This window comes from Cetorhinus maximus, chromosome 9 (assembly GCF_964194155.1).
Source record: "Cetorhinus maximus chromosome 9, sCetMax3.hap1.1, whole genome shotgun sequence".
NCBI lineage: Eukaryota > Metazoa > Chordata > Chondrichthyes > Lamniformes > Cetorhinidae > Cetorhinus > Cetorhinus maximus.
This window is the reverse complement of record NC_135887.1, coordinates 117,087,077-117,106,833: the sequence shown is the minus strand read 5'-3', so window position 1 is coordinate 117,106,833 and position 19,757 is coordinate 117,087,077. Positions and strand designations below refer to the sequence as shown.

Genomic DNA, 19,757 nt, shown 5'->3' with positions numbered 1-19,757 from the left:
GGTGAGCTGGCGAGAGTGGACTGGATACAGGAAAAACTGTATCAAAGCAGTGGGAGGCATTCAAAGGTGAGATTCTACAGGCACAGTGTAGACATGTCCCCACAAAAAGGGTAGTACTGCCAAATCTAGAGCCTCCTGGTTATCCAGAAGTATACAAGCCAAGAAAAAGCAGAAAAAGAAAGCTTTTGGCAGTCTCAAAAGACAATACTGTAGAAAGCCTAGAGGAGTATAGAAAGTACAGGGGTGAAGTATAAGTGGAAATTAGGAAAGCAAAGAGAGGATACGAAAAAATATTGGCAGGTAAAATCGAAGAAAATCCAATGATGTCTTACCAATACATTTAGAGCAAGAGAATAACTAAGAAAAATGTACGGTCTATCAGAGATGCACATGGTAACTTGTGTGTTGATGCAGAAGATGTGGGCAGGGTTCTCAATGAGTACTTTGCCTTTTTCTTCACTAAGGAAAGGGATGATGCAGACATTCTAGTTAAAGAGAAGTGTGAAATATTAGATACAATAAATGTAGTGAGGGAGGAAGTACTGGAGAGACTGGCATCCTTGAAGGTGGGTAAATAACCAGGGCCAGGTGGACTGTATCCCAGGCTGTTGAAAGAAACCTGGGAGGAAATAACGGATGCTCTGAGGATCATTTTCCAATCCTTACTAGATACAAGCGAGGTCCCAGAGGAGTAGAGGTCTGCGAATGTTGTACCATTATTTTAAAAAGTGCGAGGGATGGGCCAGAAAATTATAGGCCGGTCGGTCTGACTTCGGTGGTGGGTGAATTATTGGAAACAATCCTGAGAGACAGGGTAAACTGTCACTTAGAAAAGCAGGGATTGATCAGGGATAGTCAGCATGGTTTTGTTAGGGGAAGATTGTGTCTTACTAACTTAATATAATTTTTGAGGAAGTAGCAAGGAGGATTGATGAGGATAGTACAATGGATGCTTTCTATTTGGATTTCAGTAAGGCATTTGGCAAGGTCCCACGTGGCAGACAGGTCAGGAAAGCGAGATCTCATGGGATATAGGGGAAAGTGGCAATTTGGATCCAAAATTGGCTCAGTGACAGGAAACAAAGGGTCGATGGATGTTTTTGCAAATGGAAAACGGTTTCCAGTGGTGTCCCACAGGACTCAGTGTTGGGGCCCTTGCAGTTTGTGGAAGGCATGATTGGGAAATTTGCAGATGACACAAAAATTGGCAGGGTGGTTGATAGTGAAGAGGATAGCTGTCAACTCCAGAATGATATCAATGGTTTGGTTGAATGGGTGGAGAAGTGGCAAATGAAATTCAACCTGGTAAAGTGTGAGGTAATGCATTTGGGGAGGGCAAACAAAGCAAGCGAATACTCAAATAACAGGAAGTTATTAAGAGGTGTTGAGGAAGTGAGAGACCTTGAAGTGCATGTCTACAGGACCTTGAAGGTGGCAGGACAAGTGAGCAATGTGTTCAAGAAAGCATATGGAATCCTTTCCTTTATTAGGCAAGGTATTGAATACAAGAACAGGGGTGTAATGATGGAACTGTATAAAACACTGTTTAGGCCATAGCTAGAATTTTGTATACCGTTCTGGTCACCACATTACAGGAAGAACATAATTGCTCTGGACAGAATGCAGAGGAGATTTTCAAGAATGTTGCCAGGGCTTGAAAATTGCAGTTATGAGGAGCGATTGGATAGGCTAAGGTTGTTTTCCTTAGAACAGAGGAGGCTAAAGGGTGATCTAATTGAGGTGTATACAATTATGAGGGGCCTAGATAGGGTAGACAGGAGAGATTTGTTTTCCCTACTTGAGGGGTCAATTACCAGGGGGCATAAATTTAAGGTGATTGGTAGAAGGATTAGAGGGGACATGAAGAAAATCTTTTTCAACCAGAGGGTGTTAGGCGTCAGGAATTCACTGTTTAAGTTGGTGGTTGAGGCTGAAATGCTCAACTCATTTAATAGCTACCTGGATCTGCATCTGAAGGTGCTGCAACCCACAAAGCTATGGACCAGGCGTTGGAAAATGGCATTAAAATGAGCGGCTAGTTTCTTTTATCTATTTTTGGCCAGCACAGTCATGGTGGGCTGAATGGCCTCTTTCTGCAGTGTAACTTTTCTATGGTTTATATAGCACCTTTCATGACCTCAGATTGCCTCAAAATGCTTTACAATCAATCACTGTTGCCAATATAGGAAACACAGAGGTCAATTTGCACACAGCAAGATCCCACATACAGTAATGTAATAATGACCAGATAATCAGTTTTCTTTAGATATGTTGATTAAGGAATAACTATTGCCCAGGACACTTTTACGTCCAGCTGAGAAAGCACATGGGGACTCATTTTAATGTCACATTTGAGAAATGGCACCTCCTGCAGTGCAGTGCTCCCTCTGTACTGAACTGGAGTGTTACTCTAGATTATGAGAAAGACCCACAACCTCTGATGTAAAGGCCAGAGTGTTACCTACTGAGCAATAGCTGGCACTGTACTGTCATAAGAAATCCAATGGTATGATAGGGCTATATTATATGATTTAAAATTCTCATTTGTTATCGACCTATCTTAAAATTCAAATTCAAGTAAAATTACATGAATTATAGGAGCCATTAATATTGTTATACAATTAGTACTCCCTTCGCATACTTGGAATTGGTGTGGCAATTTCTGCATATATTGCACACTTTTCACTCCATGGCTAAGCCCTCTTCATCCATGATGGAGATTTGTGCCCCTGCTGTGAGAAACTCTGGTTCAGCAACACTAGTGTGTAAAATCTCTCCCTGAATTTTGAAACTGGACTCATGGTTAGAAAGAAGATCTGAATTTTTCTTGTCAAAAGGAAATCAATTTTTATATTACTTGATATTTTGGATACTTGTTAGATGGTTTAACTTACACGTTTGCTAACAGTTTGGGTTCTGCTAGGACCGCTCAGTTCCAGATCTCATTACAGTCTTGGTGTAAACATGGTGGTGAGGTGAGAGTGACAGTCCTTGACATCAAGGCAGCACTCGACTGAGTGTGGCAACAAGAAGCCCTAATAAAATTGAAGTCAATGGGAATCGGGAAAATCTTTGCACTGGTTGGAGTCATACCTAGCACCAAGGAAGGTAGCTGTGGTTGTTGAAGGCCAATCATCTCAGCCCCATCACTGCAGGAGTTCCTCAGAACTAGTGTCCCAGGCCTAACTGCATTCAGCTGCTGTAACAATGATCTTCCCTCCATCATAAGGTCAGAAATAAGGATGTTCACTGATGATTACACAGTGTTCAGTACCATTTGCAACTCCTCAGATAATCACACTGTCCATGATTGCATGTAGCAAGACCTGGACGACTTCTGAATTCGGCTGATAAGTGACATGCACCAACTGTGCCACACAAGTGTCAGGCAATTATTCTCTGTAACAAGCCTAACCACCTCTCCTTGACAATAGCATCATCAAATGCCCTATCATCAACACTGCGAGGGTGACCATTGACCAGAAATTTAACTGGACCAGACACATAAATACTGTGCCCTACAAGGACAGGTATTCTGTGGCGAGTGACCCAGCTTCTAGCTTCCCAAAACCTTTCTACCATCTCAAGACACAAGTCACAAGAATGATGGAATGAGATATGCTACACTTCTTATAGCCACTTGGTGAAAGAGGAGACCAGAAGTCAATCTTTACTGAGTTTTAGATTTATTCTCAAAGCGAGACGTTATAAATGTATAGTTCCTAACTCTACAACCCACAACACCAGTGTCAGTAAGTGTCACTTTATACTCTTTTAATAGTTGAACCCCACATAGATCAGCCAGGGAGCCAGCGGGCCTGTAAAGCAACATGGTGGACAGATCAGCAAGTGCAAAGTAGCCCACCTTTCCGGCACGACCCCACTGACCGTCCTTAAGCAGACACTTTAATTAAACACACGGTCATTTTTTCGTACACAAAGTGCTGCAACTTTCTTTTTATTTGGCTTTAAGTAAGCGACCAAGATTTTTTTTGTCACCAGTTGGGCTGTGTCTGACAGGGGCACATGATCAGTACAAAAACAGAATTACCTGGAAAAACTCAGCAGGTCTGGCAGCATCGGTGGAGAAGAAATCAGTTAACGTTTCGAGTCCTCACGACCCTTCGGCAGAACTGAGTATAGTTAGGAGAGAGGTGAAATATAAGCTGGTCTAAGGTGGGGGGGCGGGGGGAGAGAGAAGTTGAGGGTGGGGTGGTTATGGGGACAAGCAAGCAGTGATAGGAGCAGATAATCAAAAGATGTCACAGACAAAAGGATCAAAGAGGTGTTGAAGGTGGTGATATTATCTAAGAAAAGTGCTAATTAAGAATGGAAGGCAGGATACTCAAGGTACAGCTCTAGTGGGGGTGGGGTGGAAAGACTAACAAAGTTTTAGTTTTAGATTTAAAAATAATGGAAATAGGTGGGAAAAGAAGAATCTATATAAATTATTGAAAAAAAGGGAGGGGGGAGAAACGGGGTGGGGATGGGGGGAGGGGGAGTTTAAGATCTAAAGTTGTTGAATTCAATATTCAGCCCGGAAGGCTGTAAAGTGCCTAGTCAGAAGATGAGGTGCTGTTCCTCCAGTTTGCGTTGGGCTTCACTGGAACAATGCAGCAAGCCAAGGACAGACATGTGGGCAAGCGAGCAGGGTGGAGTGTTAAAATGGCAAGCGACAGGGAGGTTTGGGTCTTTCTTGCGGACAGACCGCAGGTGTTCTGCAAAGCGGTCGCCCAGTTTGCGTTTGGTCTCTCCAATGTAGAGGAGACCACATGATCAGTGTCTCTTTATATGTGCAAAAGTAACCCATGACTGCCCCCCACCTCCAGACACCTAACCTTAATATATACAATTAAGATGCTATTCACTTGCCTGGATGAGTGAAGCTCCAACATCACTCAAAAAACTCGACACCGATTAAAACAACGCAGCCCGCTTTATTGGCAGCCCATTTATCACCTTAAACATTCTGTCCCTCCACCACCAACGCACATGGCTACATTGTATACCTTCAATAAGATGCACTGCAGCAACTGTCCAAGGCTTCTTCAACAGTACCTCCCAAACCCGCAACCTTTACCACCCAGAAGGACAAGGGCAGTGGGTACATGGGAACACCACCACCTGCAACTTCCCTTCCAAGTCACACACCATCCTGACTTGGAAATATGTTGCTGTTCCTTCATCGTCACTGGGTCAAAATCCTGGAACCAGCAACATTGTGGGAGTATCTACACCACATGGATTGCAGAGGTTCAAGAAGATGGCTCACTATCACCTTCTCAAGGACAATTAGTGATGGGTAATAAATGCTGGCCTTACCATCGATGCCCACATCTCATGAATGAATAATGAAAAAAAGCTAGTTCAGATTTTTAAAAATTGAAAATGTGGAAATCTGTAATGTTGGCATGAAATTCTAAACATAAAAACAGATCTTACAGGGTTCGAAATGATGAGTTTGCAACATGCTTCCAAAATTTTCTTTTTAAACAGAATGGCTGGCAGTTTTTCTTCAAATTATTTTGACTCAGGGTCTGAGCTAAATATTGAAACCAGCGCTTGTTAAACCATCCCATAATGAACATGAATGAAGGTGCCAAATCATCAGGTTCATATTTGGTCTCACTGTTCCGTGTGTCTGTTTTATCACTTCTAGCAATGTCTTTGGAGTATGTCAACTCTCTTTCTTCCCTTCTAGACACGAGATGGGTAAAAATCAGAGGCCAAAGAGTGCAAGCACATCTAGCAGCAAAACATCTGCGACCACAGCCAGAGGCAGTGTGCCATATACTGATTCTCTGAGATCGCAATGCAGCAGTCTAGAAGATGCTTTAGTGCAAGAATATATTAAAGAGATCAGTAAATTTCCCTCATCTTCACAGCGTTTGCCAAGGTAATAATTTAGTGCATTGAACTATTATTCAATTGGTTTTGGTAGAGGGTGGGTTTCTTGATCAGATAAAAAAAAAAGCTTGAAAAAATACTTGGGGAAATAATGCAGTTGTAGTCAAGCATAAATAACTTATTAGTAAATTCAATAAATAAATAATAAGTTGTGATCTAACATCCGTAATTTTATTTTCAGTAGTGGCCATTAGAATGATAAGTGCTGGGATAGCCAATTGGAATGCTAGATGGATTTTTGTTCCCTGACCTGAAAGGAGGGTTGCAAATAAAAAAAACAGGGAAGCAATAAGCCACAATAAAATAGTTATATTTCCTTACGTTCTGAATTAATTGCAATGCATCCTAGTAAATGCTGACCCGAATGTGCCACTGCATTCAGTGGGAGCCCGCCGTGCATGCATGGCTCTGACACAACACAGCAAAGAAAGAAGGACTTGCATTTATGTAGTGCTTTTTATGACCACTCAAAGTGGTTTACAGCCAATTGAAGTACTTCCTGGCAGTGCACTTACTGTTGTAATGTAGGAAACACAACAGAGAATTTGCGGACAGCAAACTCCCACAAACAGCAATGTGATCATGACCTGTTTTTGTGATGTCGATTGAGGGATAACTATTGACCAGGGGCAGAATTTTGCCTTTGGCGGGGGTGCACGGCGGGGGCAGATGGGGGGCGGTCAGGAAGCTGACTGCCGCCTGCGATCGTCACTGGACCGCGATTTCATGATGGCGGGTCAATTAAGGCCTGCCCAGCGTGAAATGTGAGTGGCAGTGCTGAGCGCTGCCTGTGCAGGAGGTGGGTGGGGAGTGCGAGCTGGGCCGAGCGCGAGCTTTGCGAATGCTCGTAAGTTAGGCATGGAGCTGCCTCAGGGAGATGAAGAGATTTGAAAAAAAAATTGTAATGAAACATGTCCCCTCACGTGGCTCTGTCACGTGAGCAGGGATATGTTATTAATGAAAAATTAAAAGTTTTTATTTTTATTTTTATTTGCTTTTGGAAACCTTATCCCACCTGCGGATGTCAGGGCAGCACTGTCATGAAGCTATTAATGTATATCATATTTTGGAAAATACTTTTCTTTTAAAATAGAGGTTTAGTCTGGTGGGTGTGTCTTAACTGGATTAAAGCCAGCTAGCCTGGGTGCTTTGATATGTACTAGTTTTGATATGTAACAGAGATAGCATGCATTTGCATTTTTTGAATAGAGCATTCAAGGAGTAGGGTGAATACTGACACCTATCTAGCAGCTACCAAGCCAATATTACTAATAAAATTGGTACTATGAAAGGGGTTTCATTGTTAAAAGGTGAAGTTCAAAGAGGCTGGTGAGACAATGAGAATTTGAATTCAATCAATGGTGGTAGGTATAACTTCAGTAGTTTTCGGGTGTGCAGAGCAGAGGCAATGTGAGATCAAAAGGCAGCTGCAAGCCTCCAACTTGCTCCACAAGTTTTGAATTCGTAAGGTGAAAATGCTTTGCCAGGTGTTTGGTTAAGTCTATGGGTTGCTGTTGCCTTAATGGAGATTAGTTTGGGAATTTGTTAAAAGTTATGATAGTAGTAATTTGTAGCCATGTGTATATATTTTAACCTGTGTAAATTAATAAAATGTTTCATTTAGTTTAATGTAAAACCTCAAGAACTGGTGGTCTGATTCCTGAATTTAGAGTCGCATCTCAAACATAACACTTAAAATTATAGGTTATGACAGTTGTTTAAAGTTTCCCTCTGGGATTTTTAAATAGCCCCACTTTACCAACTGCATTGGTCATAACAAGCACCCACATGAAGTGGTAGGCCAAGGAAAGTTACGAAATCCTGATCACAATTGGCTGCACGGTTGAATACATTTTGTCATTTTATAATCTGAAAATATATTCACTTTCACTGGATAATGTGTAATGGTGTCTCTCAGCTTCATTGACAGGCTTCGTGAGTCCTCCTACTGCATTCCCCCCCCTAACATATCAGCTGCACGCAGCCAGATCACAAGTGATTCTGGAGGGAGAAGTGTGTGTGTGTGTGTGTGTGTGTGTGTGGCCGGGCCTTTCGGAGCCTCATGCAAGCACTCTCCCGCACACACGGAGCCTTCATCCATCACACTCATCTCACTGTCCCGAGCATTTTCAATGTTGCCTGCTGGGGTTCTCTTTCAGTTGTCCATCTGAGCTGACCTGCATCTCCGCCCACCCACTTATTGCACTCCCATGCACCATCTGTGCCTGTCCAACATGAGGCTTTTGATTATGACAACCATGGTTGTGGTCAAGGTTATTGTCAGCTCCTCTGTCCTTTCCCCTCCCCCAGCCACCCATGTCCTTTCCCTTATCACTGTTGACACCTCCTGGCATCACTTTCCACATCCCCACCATCACCTACCAACCCGAAAACTTGTCACTCTAGGATGTCTAGGTTCCCTACCTTCCTGAAAATCTCACCTTCAAACACACTATCCTCCCCAACTGGCTCCTTCCCACCCCCAGGCCAACCACCTTTGTTGTACCTTGTACTCCTACCGACACACCCTCACCCTCCCACACTTCTGCTACCTCTGCCTTCTCTCACACTCACCATTCCCCCCTACCATTCCCACCCTCAGTTCACTCCCCAGGAGGCAGTCACTGACTCCACAGACCCTCCCTTGCACGTTCGCCTGGACATCAGCCCCCCTTACTCCCTCACCCACCGTTACTCCCTCCTTTCCCTGGACACCTTCCTCTCTCCGACCTCCTTCCTCACCCCCAGACACCTTCCACCCTCTGAACTCCCTCCCTTACACCTTCCTCCCCCCTTACACCTACTTCCCTACTTGCTGCATTTCCCCCCGTTTTACTCTCCTCCCCCCCCATGCTCCCTCTCCCCTCCCAACCTCAATCCCCCTGACACCTTCATCCGCCCCTCCCAACCTCACTCCACCCCTGACACTTTGTCCCCCTCCAACAACCTCCCCCCTCATACCTTTGTCTCCCCTCCCCCCTACAACCTCACCGTCCCCACCCCAGTACACCTTCCTCTCCCAGTCACATCTAGACTTCCCTCTCCTGCCCCACCCCAGTAAACCTTCCTGCTCCACTTACAGCTAGACCTTTCTGTCTCTCCCACTTTGCTGATCAGCCGTAGCAGCCCATGGCCAAGACTGTGATGTTCCAAAGCAGACCCAAAGCATCAACAGAGACCTCCCACCTTCCTTGAACTGCTTCGCGGTGGAGCCATGTCCATGAAAATCCACCCAGCATCCAGGGTAACTGTAGGGCTCCAGCATCTTCTTCTCCTCGGATGTCCGTGATCTGAGCAAGGCCCTAAATCAGGTGATTCCTGACTTCTGCATGTCTCACTTGTCCAGACGTGTTCTGGGCCGGCGTGTTTTCCTGCCGGCTTAATGGTAAATCGGGTATGGGGGGGGGGATGATCCCAGTTGGGCCTTACTTTGCTTCCCATCCCAGGATGCAAACTGGGTTCACGCCGGCCTCCAGTGGGATTCACATTCTGCCATGGCAGACACCATCAGCTGGCCCTGCTGTGCTTTCGCACCGGTGTGAAACCGATTTCTGCCCTGCACCCTAAATTGACCCCCCCCAACCGTGCCCGCCATGGGGGCCATCAGGACCGGACGATTCCACTCAAAGTTGAACTCAAAGTTCAACAGAGTTCTGTTGAAGGGTCATGAGGACTCGAAACGTCAACTGTGCTCTTCTCCGCCGATGCTGCCAGACCTGCTGAGTTTTTGCAGGTATTTCTGATTCTGTTTTTGTTTTGGATTTCCAGCATCCGCAGTTTTTTGTTTTTATCCAAGTAGCTTTGAAGTGTTGTCATTGCTTTAATGGAGGAAACATGGTAGCCAAGTTTCACAAGGCAAGATCCTACAAACATCAATGAGATAATGATCGGATTATCTGTTTTAGTGGTGTTGGTTGAAGGATAAATTTTGACTGGAACATCAGGGAGAACTCCCCTGCTCCAATTCGAAATAGGGGCATGGGATCCTTTTCACCCACCTGAGAAAGCAAATGAGGCCCCAGTTTAAAGTCTCATCCAAAAGATCGTACCTCCAACAGATTTGCACTGGAACCGTCAGCCTAGATTCTTTGCTCAAGTCTCTGGAGTGGCTCTTGAGCATACAATCTTCTGACGTAAAGATGAGAGTGCCACCACTGAGCCACAACTGACACTTTGAAGCAGAGTATTACCCACGTACTTTAGAAAAGCAACTTAGGGCATTTTACATTTGGTGCTTGATTAGTTTCAATTGCAGGAAAACAGCATACATACATTGCACATTGATATATCCAGTTCTCATGTCCTAGTGGTAGATCTATAGACCACTGCAGTAAGTAAGTTGAATCTAGTGATGTAAACTTGCAGAGCTGACACCCGTACACAGTTCTCTTTTGATCCAACCTAAGCTAGCATCAAATATAAAGCACCTTCTGTTTTCCTACCTGTGTGGAGGAATTTCTAAATCTTTGCCATTGTTGGCAGACTGTTGATGCCAAATCAGTGGGGCTTAGAGCCAGAAGATAGGGGTTTCAGTTCAAAGGTTCACCAGCAAGTGTCTCTCATTTTGGGACCATAGATCATTATTCACAGTTCTGGATGCCAGACCTGGAGTTGCCTGCAATTTAAAATTTTGGTGTTACTTGGGATTAAGAAAAACAATTAGCTATGATTTTAGAGCATTACCAAGTCAAATATTAGTCATTCATGGACACCTCTCTTGGAATTACATTTTTAATGATAGAACCAGGGAGACATTGTCAATGCATCTATAATAAATTTATGGATATACTGGATTTCCAGCAATTGAATACAATTCTTTTTGCTGATGTAAATTATTTTATTTGAAGGATGTGTGTAAAGTTCTTTGGACATGAAATCAAAGACTCCAAAATAAGTAGCCAGACATAAATCTTTTAAAGTTCTTGTTGTATTGTCTCTGACTTCATTGGAAGGCAGACACAGTAACCTGTTACCTGGACCAATTCTACTGTGACCTGACTGATTCAACTGGACATTGATGACTGGCATATGCCTGAAAAGCAGCCCGCAGGGATCCCAACAAGGTCACAAGCACTGGGGGTGGGTGCTGCAGTCAGACTCAATGCTGTTGGCAATGCTGTGCACTCTTCAAGGCTACATGAAATGCATGAAAATGTTTAATCAAAGTTCGACCTTTCTAGCATTTGGCAATGACAATTCAAGCTGGTTATAAGGGGCAAGAATAGAAAATTATGACTGTATGTATATAAAAAACATTATTGTGTTTTATGTTTTTAATTTTGTACCTTCCCACTCCTGCACAACCTCCCTCCCACCACGTCACTTTTGGGCACCAATGTTGATGACAAATGTTTCCAGGTCAGGTGAAATGTTAAAAGCAATATACTGTGGGATGGTGGAAATCTGAAATAAAGGATGTAATATTGTTAACAGTAAGGTAGTAGTCTAAACACAGAAGAGTGTTCCATCTACAACTGCATGAACTTCTTATTTCCAATAAACCAACCTTATTGTTTCTGTAAGTGACCTGACAGATATGTGCCCTTGTTGCCAAATTACAGACACTTCTGTGTTGTGAATGAAGGGCCACTGATACCTGGGTTTGAAATAGTTCAGACTCATATCCCATAGTGGCCTTAGAGTCAGTACCAAGATAAGACTTGAGCCCATTCAGATCGAACTTAGGATCCAAGGGTGAAAGAATATTACTCTAACTTGCTCCTTTAGAACAGAAAAGGAACCAATCTCTTTTCTTAGATTTTCTTTTTAATATGATAATACTAAAGAAAACAGTAAGCTAATTCAAAATAGAACTGTACAAAGAAGGATATGCAGAAATATTTACAAGTTTTAATCATATATTGCCCTGAATTTTCCTAATGATAAACTTGACAAAGTGATTTATATGTATTTATTGCAGTGTTGAAAGACCACACATTTAAAATTGGATATGTGTTAGGAATAAACAGATAAATGGACTAATTCATATATATTTCTAAAACATGATGGTACTTCAGTTTACAATATTTCATATTTCCAAAGATGTGAATAGTTCCATCCAATAGTGGAACTAACTTGGATCCATTGTTTACTTTTAACAAGTGCAGGCTTAACAGTGAACATATCCTTGGTCATCTGTGCGTTTTATGCTCATACAAGTAAGAAATGCAGTTAGGAGAAAATGAAAGTGCTGCAGGCAACTAGTTTGGATTTCAAGAGCTTTTAGTTGACTTGACCTTACACTCTAGAATTCACTTCCTGAATTTCTCTGCTATGACGCTCCTCTCCCTCCTTTTTAAGAGCTTAATATTGTCTCTTGCATTATGCTTTTGTTTATCGCTCCTAACTTTCCGACTCCTTCTTGGCTTTGGTCCCTCATTTATGAAGCATACTGGGATATTTATCATGTATAAGATGTCAAGTTTAAAAAGAATGTTCCTAGGCACTTTACAGAAGAAACCTATGCTGCACCTAGGGAGCATTTTGGAGGAATTGTCAAAAGCTTCATCAGTGATGGGCCTCAGGAGAGATTTGAAGGAAGTGTGGGAGTTAGGAGAATGTAGGAATTCAGGGAGGAAAGGTTTAGGGAGAGAATTCCACAATGTGAACATGTGGCATAGTGGGGGAGCAGATGTCAGAGGAAGACCCGCCAATGTCAAAGCTAAAGGAGGAACAGGTGTACAAGAAGCTAGAGTCAGAGGAATAGAGATGTTTAGGGGGCAGGGGGAAGAGGGGGTTATAAAACTACTTCTTCATTTGTCCTTTTGTCTTCTGGATAGTAGAGATGGCCTTATCTCTCAAAACTAACCTCCTGAGCTGGGTGCCTCCCTGTGGATCATTATCACCCAGGAACACAAGTACTGGAAAATCTGCCCTGTTAAGTGCTGTGCTAATATGAAAACTCCTTTTCTGATCATGAGCTTCAATCCCTTATGATGCTGTTATGGTGGCAGTGAAGCGCTGATCTGGCATGACTCTGGAGGAGGTCTTTCCCATCCCTCACATGTCTCCAAGCAACAAAGGAAGGCAGTATGATGGTTCAAGTCATTCTGCTACTGTCCCTTCTCCCAGCTGGGTAATTGGATTTAGAGTAAAATGTTGTGAAGTCTATGTCACTGCAAGGGCTGCCAGCCTTGGACCGCTACCCATTCAGGACTCACTCCAGTTACCACTTCAAATGGTGCGTTTGATGTTGGACCCTTTCAACTTGATTATATTTTTAAAACGCTGACACCTGTCCACAGAGAATGTTTTAGATACAATTTCCTGCAGAATCTATGAATTCTACACTTTAAAAATTGCTTTAATTGAAACATTTATTTAACATTTTCGGTTCCACTTTTTTAACACAATGCAACTTGCTGTTAGTTGTGTGAGTCGACAACATACTTAATGTATCTGTGTGATTATCTGACTATAAACATACGGAAACATACACATTGCACAATGCTGGTAAGTTAAGGGCATTGTGCAATGTGACATTTCTACATTGTAGATTAAATAGAGAAGGCAAGGTAAACCTAGAAGTTAAATGGGATTTAACTGAACTGCACAACAGCATTGTGTCAGTTAGAAAGTCAAGAATGCTAACACATGGTAATGGATTAGAAGGTTTTTTGTCTGCAGTTGGTGGATTGTATATTTAAGTAATGCCTGCCCATGCGAATTCTCACAAATAGTTGTAGTGTTGGAAGAAAAAAAGAGTATTTGACATGCATGTAATACTTTGGCATCAAGCCGCAGCAAGTCTAAAACCCTGCCAACTGTCATTATCCTTCTGGTAAATTCAGTTCTTATAAACTGTGTGATAGCACAGGACTGCATAGTTCCCATTGAACCAGAGCCTGTCTGAGTAGCAGCATTTTCCACTCTTGAATGGGACTGTTGGCCTCATGGGGATTCGTGTCTTAGAAAGTGGTAAGTGATTAGATTGGCCCAGATTTTAAAATGCTCCACTGTTCTACTGCTGCTGAAAGACATTTCCTATTCTTCCCAGCCAGCTTTGTCAAAGCAGTGGATTATCTCTGTGGTCTTCTTTGTGATGTGTAGTCTAACCTAATGCCAGTTTACTAAAGGCTTGCGTTATGTAAGAAAATGCTCTCTTTCTCTACATTTCTATGACTTGATAATCACATTGTTAAGTTCGGATAAAAATAATAATCTTTATTACTTTTGTCCTTGCTGAATGAATATAGTTGGGATAAAATGATATTTATAATATAAACTGAGTTTATTAGGTTTTTAATATATACTGATATAAAATAACAGACATTACACTCTCATGGGGATCAGCCAGCATCACAAATAACATCAAAAAAGTCCAGTATAATTCATCCATGTTCATCCTTGGAGTTAGAGGATATAATAGAACTCTAAACTTTATGCTAACCATTGCCTCAAAATGACTGTTGGCAATATTAGCAAAAGTATACTTACTGTGTTCATAAGCTGTTCCCTACCTTCTATTGCAATGGAGCTGTTAACCTGATAATTTTAAATGGTATGAGGCCTCTGTTAAAATCACAATTAAATGAATGTTATAAGAATACAATAAGGTTTTGTCTGCGGATCCTAAAATCTGGAATGTCACAGCACAGTTTGTCCTAACAAGTTGGCCTCCACATGCCATCTAGTTAAATTGCACTCTCTTGCGCTGTCTCAGTATTGTTTAATATCTTACCCTAGTTAAATTCCACTGTCCTGTTCTGTACCCCTCCTCTTCAATATTCCTTTTTTTCAAGTAACTATCTAATTGTTTTTTAATATAATTATGAACTCTGTCTGAACAATACTGTGACATAGAATTCCACTTTTAACCACCCTCTGTGTAATGATTTTTTTCTAACTTCCCTGTTATTTTTGTGAGTATCTTAAATATGTGCATAATCTGTCACTATTAACTGTCTCATAACCCTTCATTAACTTGAAGATCTTTATCAGAAGATCCCTTAATGTTTGTCAATAGTAATTTTTAGGATCATGTTAGTTCATTGACCCGAGGAAGAATATTTCAGGGCATTCCAAAGTGCAGAATGAAGTTTTCTAAACTAAAAGCCATTATTTTCTATATTTCTTTTGTAACCCTGTTCTCCATTTAGAAGGATGATCTGATGTGGTTCTAGTTTTTCTTATGGTTGGAGCAGAGTAAGTCAGCAGATAGTATTATTTTTCTCATAGCTTCTTATATTTAATTGGAAGACTTTGAGATCCACTTTCAAAAGATTGTTTACTTCTGTTTTTGTCAAGTCTTGAACAAAGATTTCTATTAAATACAAACTTTAATTAGTTTGTGCTATTTGTGCCTCAGATCAGAACAGTTGGACTATTTCAGGGCCACTTTAATTCCATTAGCATTGCATCATGAATTAAATGTTTATATATATATATATATCTGTGTTTTGGGCAAATGTTGCTGGCAAGGAAGGTTAACACTGGGCAATGGAAGACTTTCTTATTTTAGACACAAAGGGTTTAGTATCTAACACTTTCAAATCAATTATGGCACAGTCAACTGCCAAGACCCCTCAACTCTAGCTGAACAATATGGGCTGGACTTTTGCTACCGAGGTCGGTAGCTCAGGTTGAGAAATTTCCCGACTTGGCAGACGCGCCTTATTTTAAAGGGTCCTGAATTGCACAATTGTCGCTCCACCGAGGCAGATGTGGGATGGAGTTGAGCCCACTGACCCCGGAAGCAGACCATAGGCAGCCATGGGGGTGGATGAGTGCCGAGGTTGCCTAGTTAGAAAGCCTGTTTTGTTTCTCTGGGACTTTGACTCATTTATAATAAAAACATTCAGCCCCTCTAGCCCTCACAACTCATATCACTTCACCAATCTCCCAGCCACTCCCCATGGCCCTTATACTCTCCATGCCAACTCAATACCAACTTATGCCCCTTCCATGTTATTCACCCAGTATGTACATTACCAATGAGCCATATAATAACAGTGGCAAGCATAGGACTGCTGAGATAAAAAAAAACCCATTCAGAAATGTTCTTTTAAAAAAACTGCTGTTCATACCCTATAAAGGTGTCAATCAGACTGACAATTAAAGTATCAATAACAGAGGTTCCAAACATTTTATACCTCTCAATCTTGACCAAGTAAACATTGAGACATTGACCAAAAAAGTGTGCAAAAGAACAACTTATTATAGTCACTTAAAAATGTCAATCAAGTAGTCAACAATTTACTTCACTTGTCAAAACAGATTCCCTGCTGAACTTAAGTTTTTATTAGTTTGGGCTCTTAGCCAAGCATATATAGTGAGGACAGATTGCCCAACTTGCACTCTTTTCAAGCATATCTTCCACTCTGGGGACTGTGGAATGAATCTCACGCTTATTAGAATGCCCACAATCATTAAACAGATGTTTCATTGAATCTAGCTAAATAAAGTAAAAATGTGAATTTTCTATTTAATTTGTAATTATGGAACTTAGAGTTAAAAAGCTTTATTGTCTCTCTTTGTATTTAGAAAGTGCAGATCACCATATAAAATGACAATCCACATTCGTACACAAAGGGCAAAACCTCCTTTGCAGTCTCCAGTTGGATCTCTTCCGTGTTCACAGACCAGAAGATCAAGATTCCAAAATTCAATTGAAAGCTGTGGTATAGTTTCAGATTGTGAGAGCAACAATTCAGCTCGTAAAAAGAAAAGCAGCCTTCGGTTTCCAAGGATCAAAAGATGTTTGAGTGCTCCCCCTGGATCAGTTAGGTAATTACATCCAGGCATGCAAGGTTTCTGAAAATTAAGGATGGAATTTTATGGCCCCTCCCACCGGTGGGATTTTCTGGTCCCCCTGCAATCAATGGACTATTGAATGGCTTGCTGCATTTTCTGGCCCCATCCCCGTTGTGACAAGGTTACAAAATCCCACCCTATATGTTTCAAAGTTGCCTTCTATACAATGAAGAATAAGAAGGACTTGTGTTTATGTAGCACTTTTACCATATTGCTCAGAAATGACCCAAACAGTTTCATATGCAATGAGTTACTTTTGAAGCACAATCGCCATGACAATGGAGGTCAAGGAAGGGTAGCCATTTTGCGCATAGCAAAGTCCCATAAATAGCAACAAGGTGAATGACCAAGGAAACTATGTTGGTGGCACCGATTGAGGGAAGAATGTTGGCCGATGAAATTAAATGGTTATTGCTCAAGTATATCTTGAGCAGATCCACACTTCCATGTACATTTTCTCCACCTTCCTCCTCATCATTCATCTGCACTTCCGTGCTAGTCAAGAGATGGTGAATATTTTGCTGCACATCAGTGAGACGCTGAATGGTGAAGGCAAAGCTTTTTCCACCCTTTCTCCACACAGATTGAGTGTGAAGGCCATTGGTGAGGGCGAGCATTTACTCGATTGCCTGCCATGTCTGATGGGTGCTCTTTCCATGGAGGCGGACAACAGTGTCAAGGCCTGAGGCATCATTGGCACTCATGCTGGAGATGGATTCCTCCAATCTCTCTCCAATTTTGTGCAGTATCCCTGGAAATGCTGCTAAACATCTGTGTTCAGCCGAGTAAAGATTGGAGTTCCCCGAGCTCTCTGATGGGGCCACTCCATTGCTGCCCCTGTCTCCAACATACCCACATGCGATATATGGCTTACTATGCAACAATCTTGTTGGCTCCACCAAGGCATGTGCATCTGAGCTGGTGGAGGGTACGCATGAGTCAGGGGTTGTTGCTTCTTCAGAGTGTGCTGCAGCCTCCTTCCACTCCATCTCCTGCATCACGTTTGATGGACCTGTGGAGATTGAAGATATGAATTAAAACTGGCAAGATGAAAGGATTTAAAGTCATCATTGTGCAGACACTTATATTTCAGTCACTGGTGATATCAAATCAACATGAGTGATTGTTATGTGACATGTGCCTATGTGACACCTAATCCTGTCACCAGGTATTTGAAAGACCCCCAACTCTCCATCAACAATGGCCAGGCACTCTGCTCCATTGCCAATCAGAAGGAAAAACCAATAAAACTTGGAAATGACTGGTATTGGTCTGAACTGGAGTTCCATTTTAAGGTATGCAAGACCAGTTCAGACCAGCACCAGTCATTTCCCAAGTTTTACTGGCTTTTCCTTCTGGCCTCCTCTGCAACAATCAGGGTGGGGATGACTGGAGGGCCAACCCCGGATTTCTGCCTTTCCCTGGGGTTCTACACTGTCTTCTCCTGCATGGAAATAAAGCAAAAAGTTGTGAATGTGAGAAATAGATGGATAACGTTTGTGGCGAGTGACTGTGAGGGATGAGTGGGGGATGGGTAATATGACGAAGGTGAGTGTCAGTATTGGCTGTTTAGATGGGGATGTGAGGAGGTTCCTCAAGAGAGAGAAATGAGTGGAGCTATGTGGTGTGTTCATCAGATGAGTGCTGTTTTGGAGAATACTAGCAAAGTCAGAGTTTGGGGGGGTTTGAATTTGAATGTAGGATACCACTTACCGTTCCTGCCTTTAGGGGGTCATTGAAGCTCTTTCTGCACTTCAGTATCCCACTGTAAGGATACTGGCCTCCTCATCTACTTTCAGCCATATTTGTTACATTTGAGAAGCTGGCTTCTTCCTTCCCTCTGCTCTGAATAGTGTTTCTCTGCAGGCCTTTACAACCCGCAGCATGACCTGCAGGGGTGCCTCAGAGAACCAGGGTCAGCCTTCCCACATTGAGCTTCCATTATTATTATGCTTGCTCTATCTTTACTCACAGTGATGCAATGGAGTTATTTTTTGCGCCTGACCACCTACGCTCCTGGTCCCAGTGGGGGTTGAAAATCAAAACCCCATGTTAGAAAAACTCAAAAGCAATTGGCGGTTTATTTTTTCTTTTTTAAGGTTGTTTTGCGTCTGAAATTGTCACCTTTTTGAGTCATTTCTGACTTTCTTACTCTAGGTTTTTTGGCTCCTCAATGTCATAGAAAGTTGAGACTCACTTTATGTGTATTTGTGCAGATTTCATTATACGTCTTATGGCCTCATTTATGATGGAAACTGCCAATTAAATTTGTCACTCTGTTATTACACTCTCGCACCAGTGGTGACATTTCAATGCCTTAGTTGAGTATCACCCAACTCCTCAGCCTGTACAGCAAATAATCTATAATGCTTCATCCAATTCTACTTTTGTACTCTCCAAATTGTCCCGTTTTGCTTTTAGAATCATATATAGTCAAAGTAACTGAGATAAAAGTAATAACAAATTGTATCACTTTGAAATGAGGAATGAATTATGTCAGTGCATTATCCACTGCCCTCTAATCCTTCTTCACATGAAGTGTACATAACCTTGAACTTGCAAAGGCTATGATAGCAGCTTGTTTTACATCTCTTCTGATATTTATTTATTTCCATTGAAGTAATGAAACATCTTGGGAGGGTGCCTCACACGTACACATGTGGAGCACATTTCCTATCGGAAGTCATACTCCTATTTCTATCCTGTCTGTTGTCTACTTGAAGTGCCACGCTTAAATTTTTGTTTCGCATACCAAAAAGATACAAAGAAATAAAAATTGACACTAATTGCCTGTAGCCTCTAAATGACTTAACAGCTCACATTTAAAGACACAGAAAGAAGATAGTGTTGTGACCAGCAGTCTGCAATGCTAATAAGCTTTGGCTCCACCCGCAGATGCTTTACACAATTAAGACTTTTCTGGCCATAAAGGGAGAAAAAAATTCGGATTAGCAACAGAACTACACAGAAACAGGCCATTCAACCCAACAAGTCCATGCTGGCATTTATGCTCCACTCGAGGGTGATTAACACCTGTTACATTGCGTTCTATGACATAGTCCTTATAAAACAATATAAGCATTGATTTACTATGAGCA

General features: G+C 42.0%; 1 protein-coding gene across 1 annotated transcript in view; it reads left to right on the top strand.

The window, feature by feature from the left end:
- Positions 1 to 5,714: 5,714 nt before the first annotated feature.
- LOC144684249 (doublecortin domain-containing protein 1-like) overlaps positions 5,715 to 19,757 on the top strand; it is a 337,405-nt gene continuing 323,362 nt past the window's right edge. The window contains exons 1-2 of the mRNA XM_078547886.1: positions 5,715 to 5,896; positions 16,390 to 16,632. Of these exons, the coding sequence (XP_078404012.1) occupies positions 16,412 to 16,632 (221 nt within the window). The 5' untranslated portion in view covers positions 5,715 to 5,896; positions 16,390 to 16,411. The remainder of the gene's footprint in view (positions 5,897 to 16,389; positions 16,633 to 19,757) is intronic.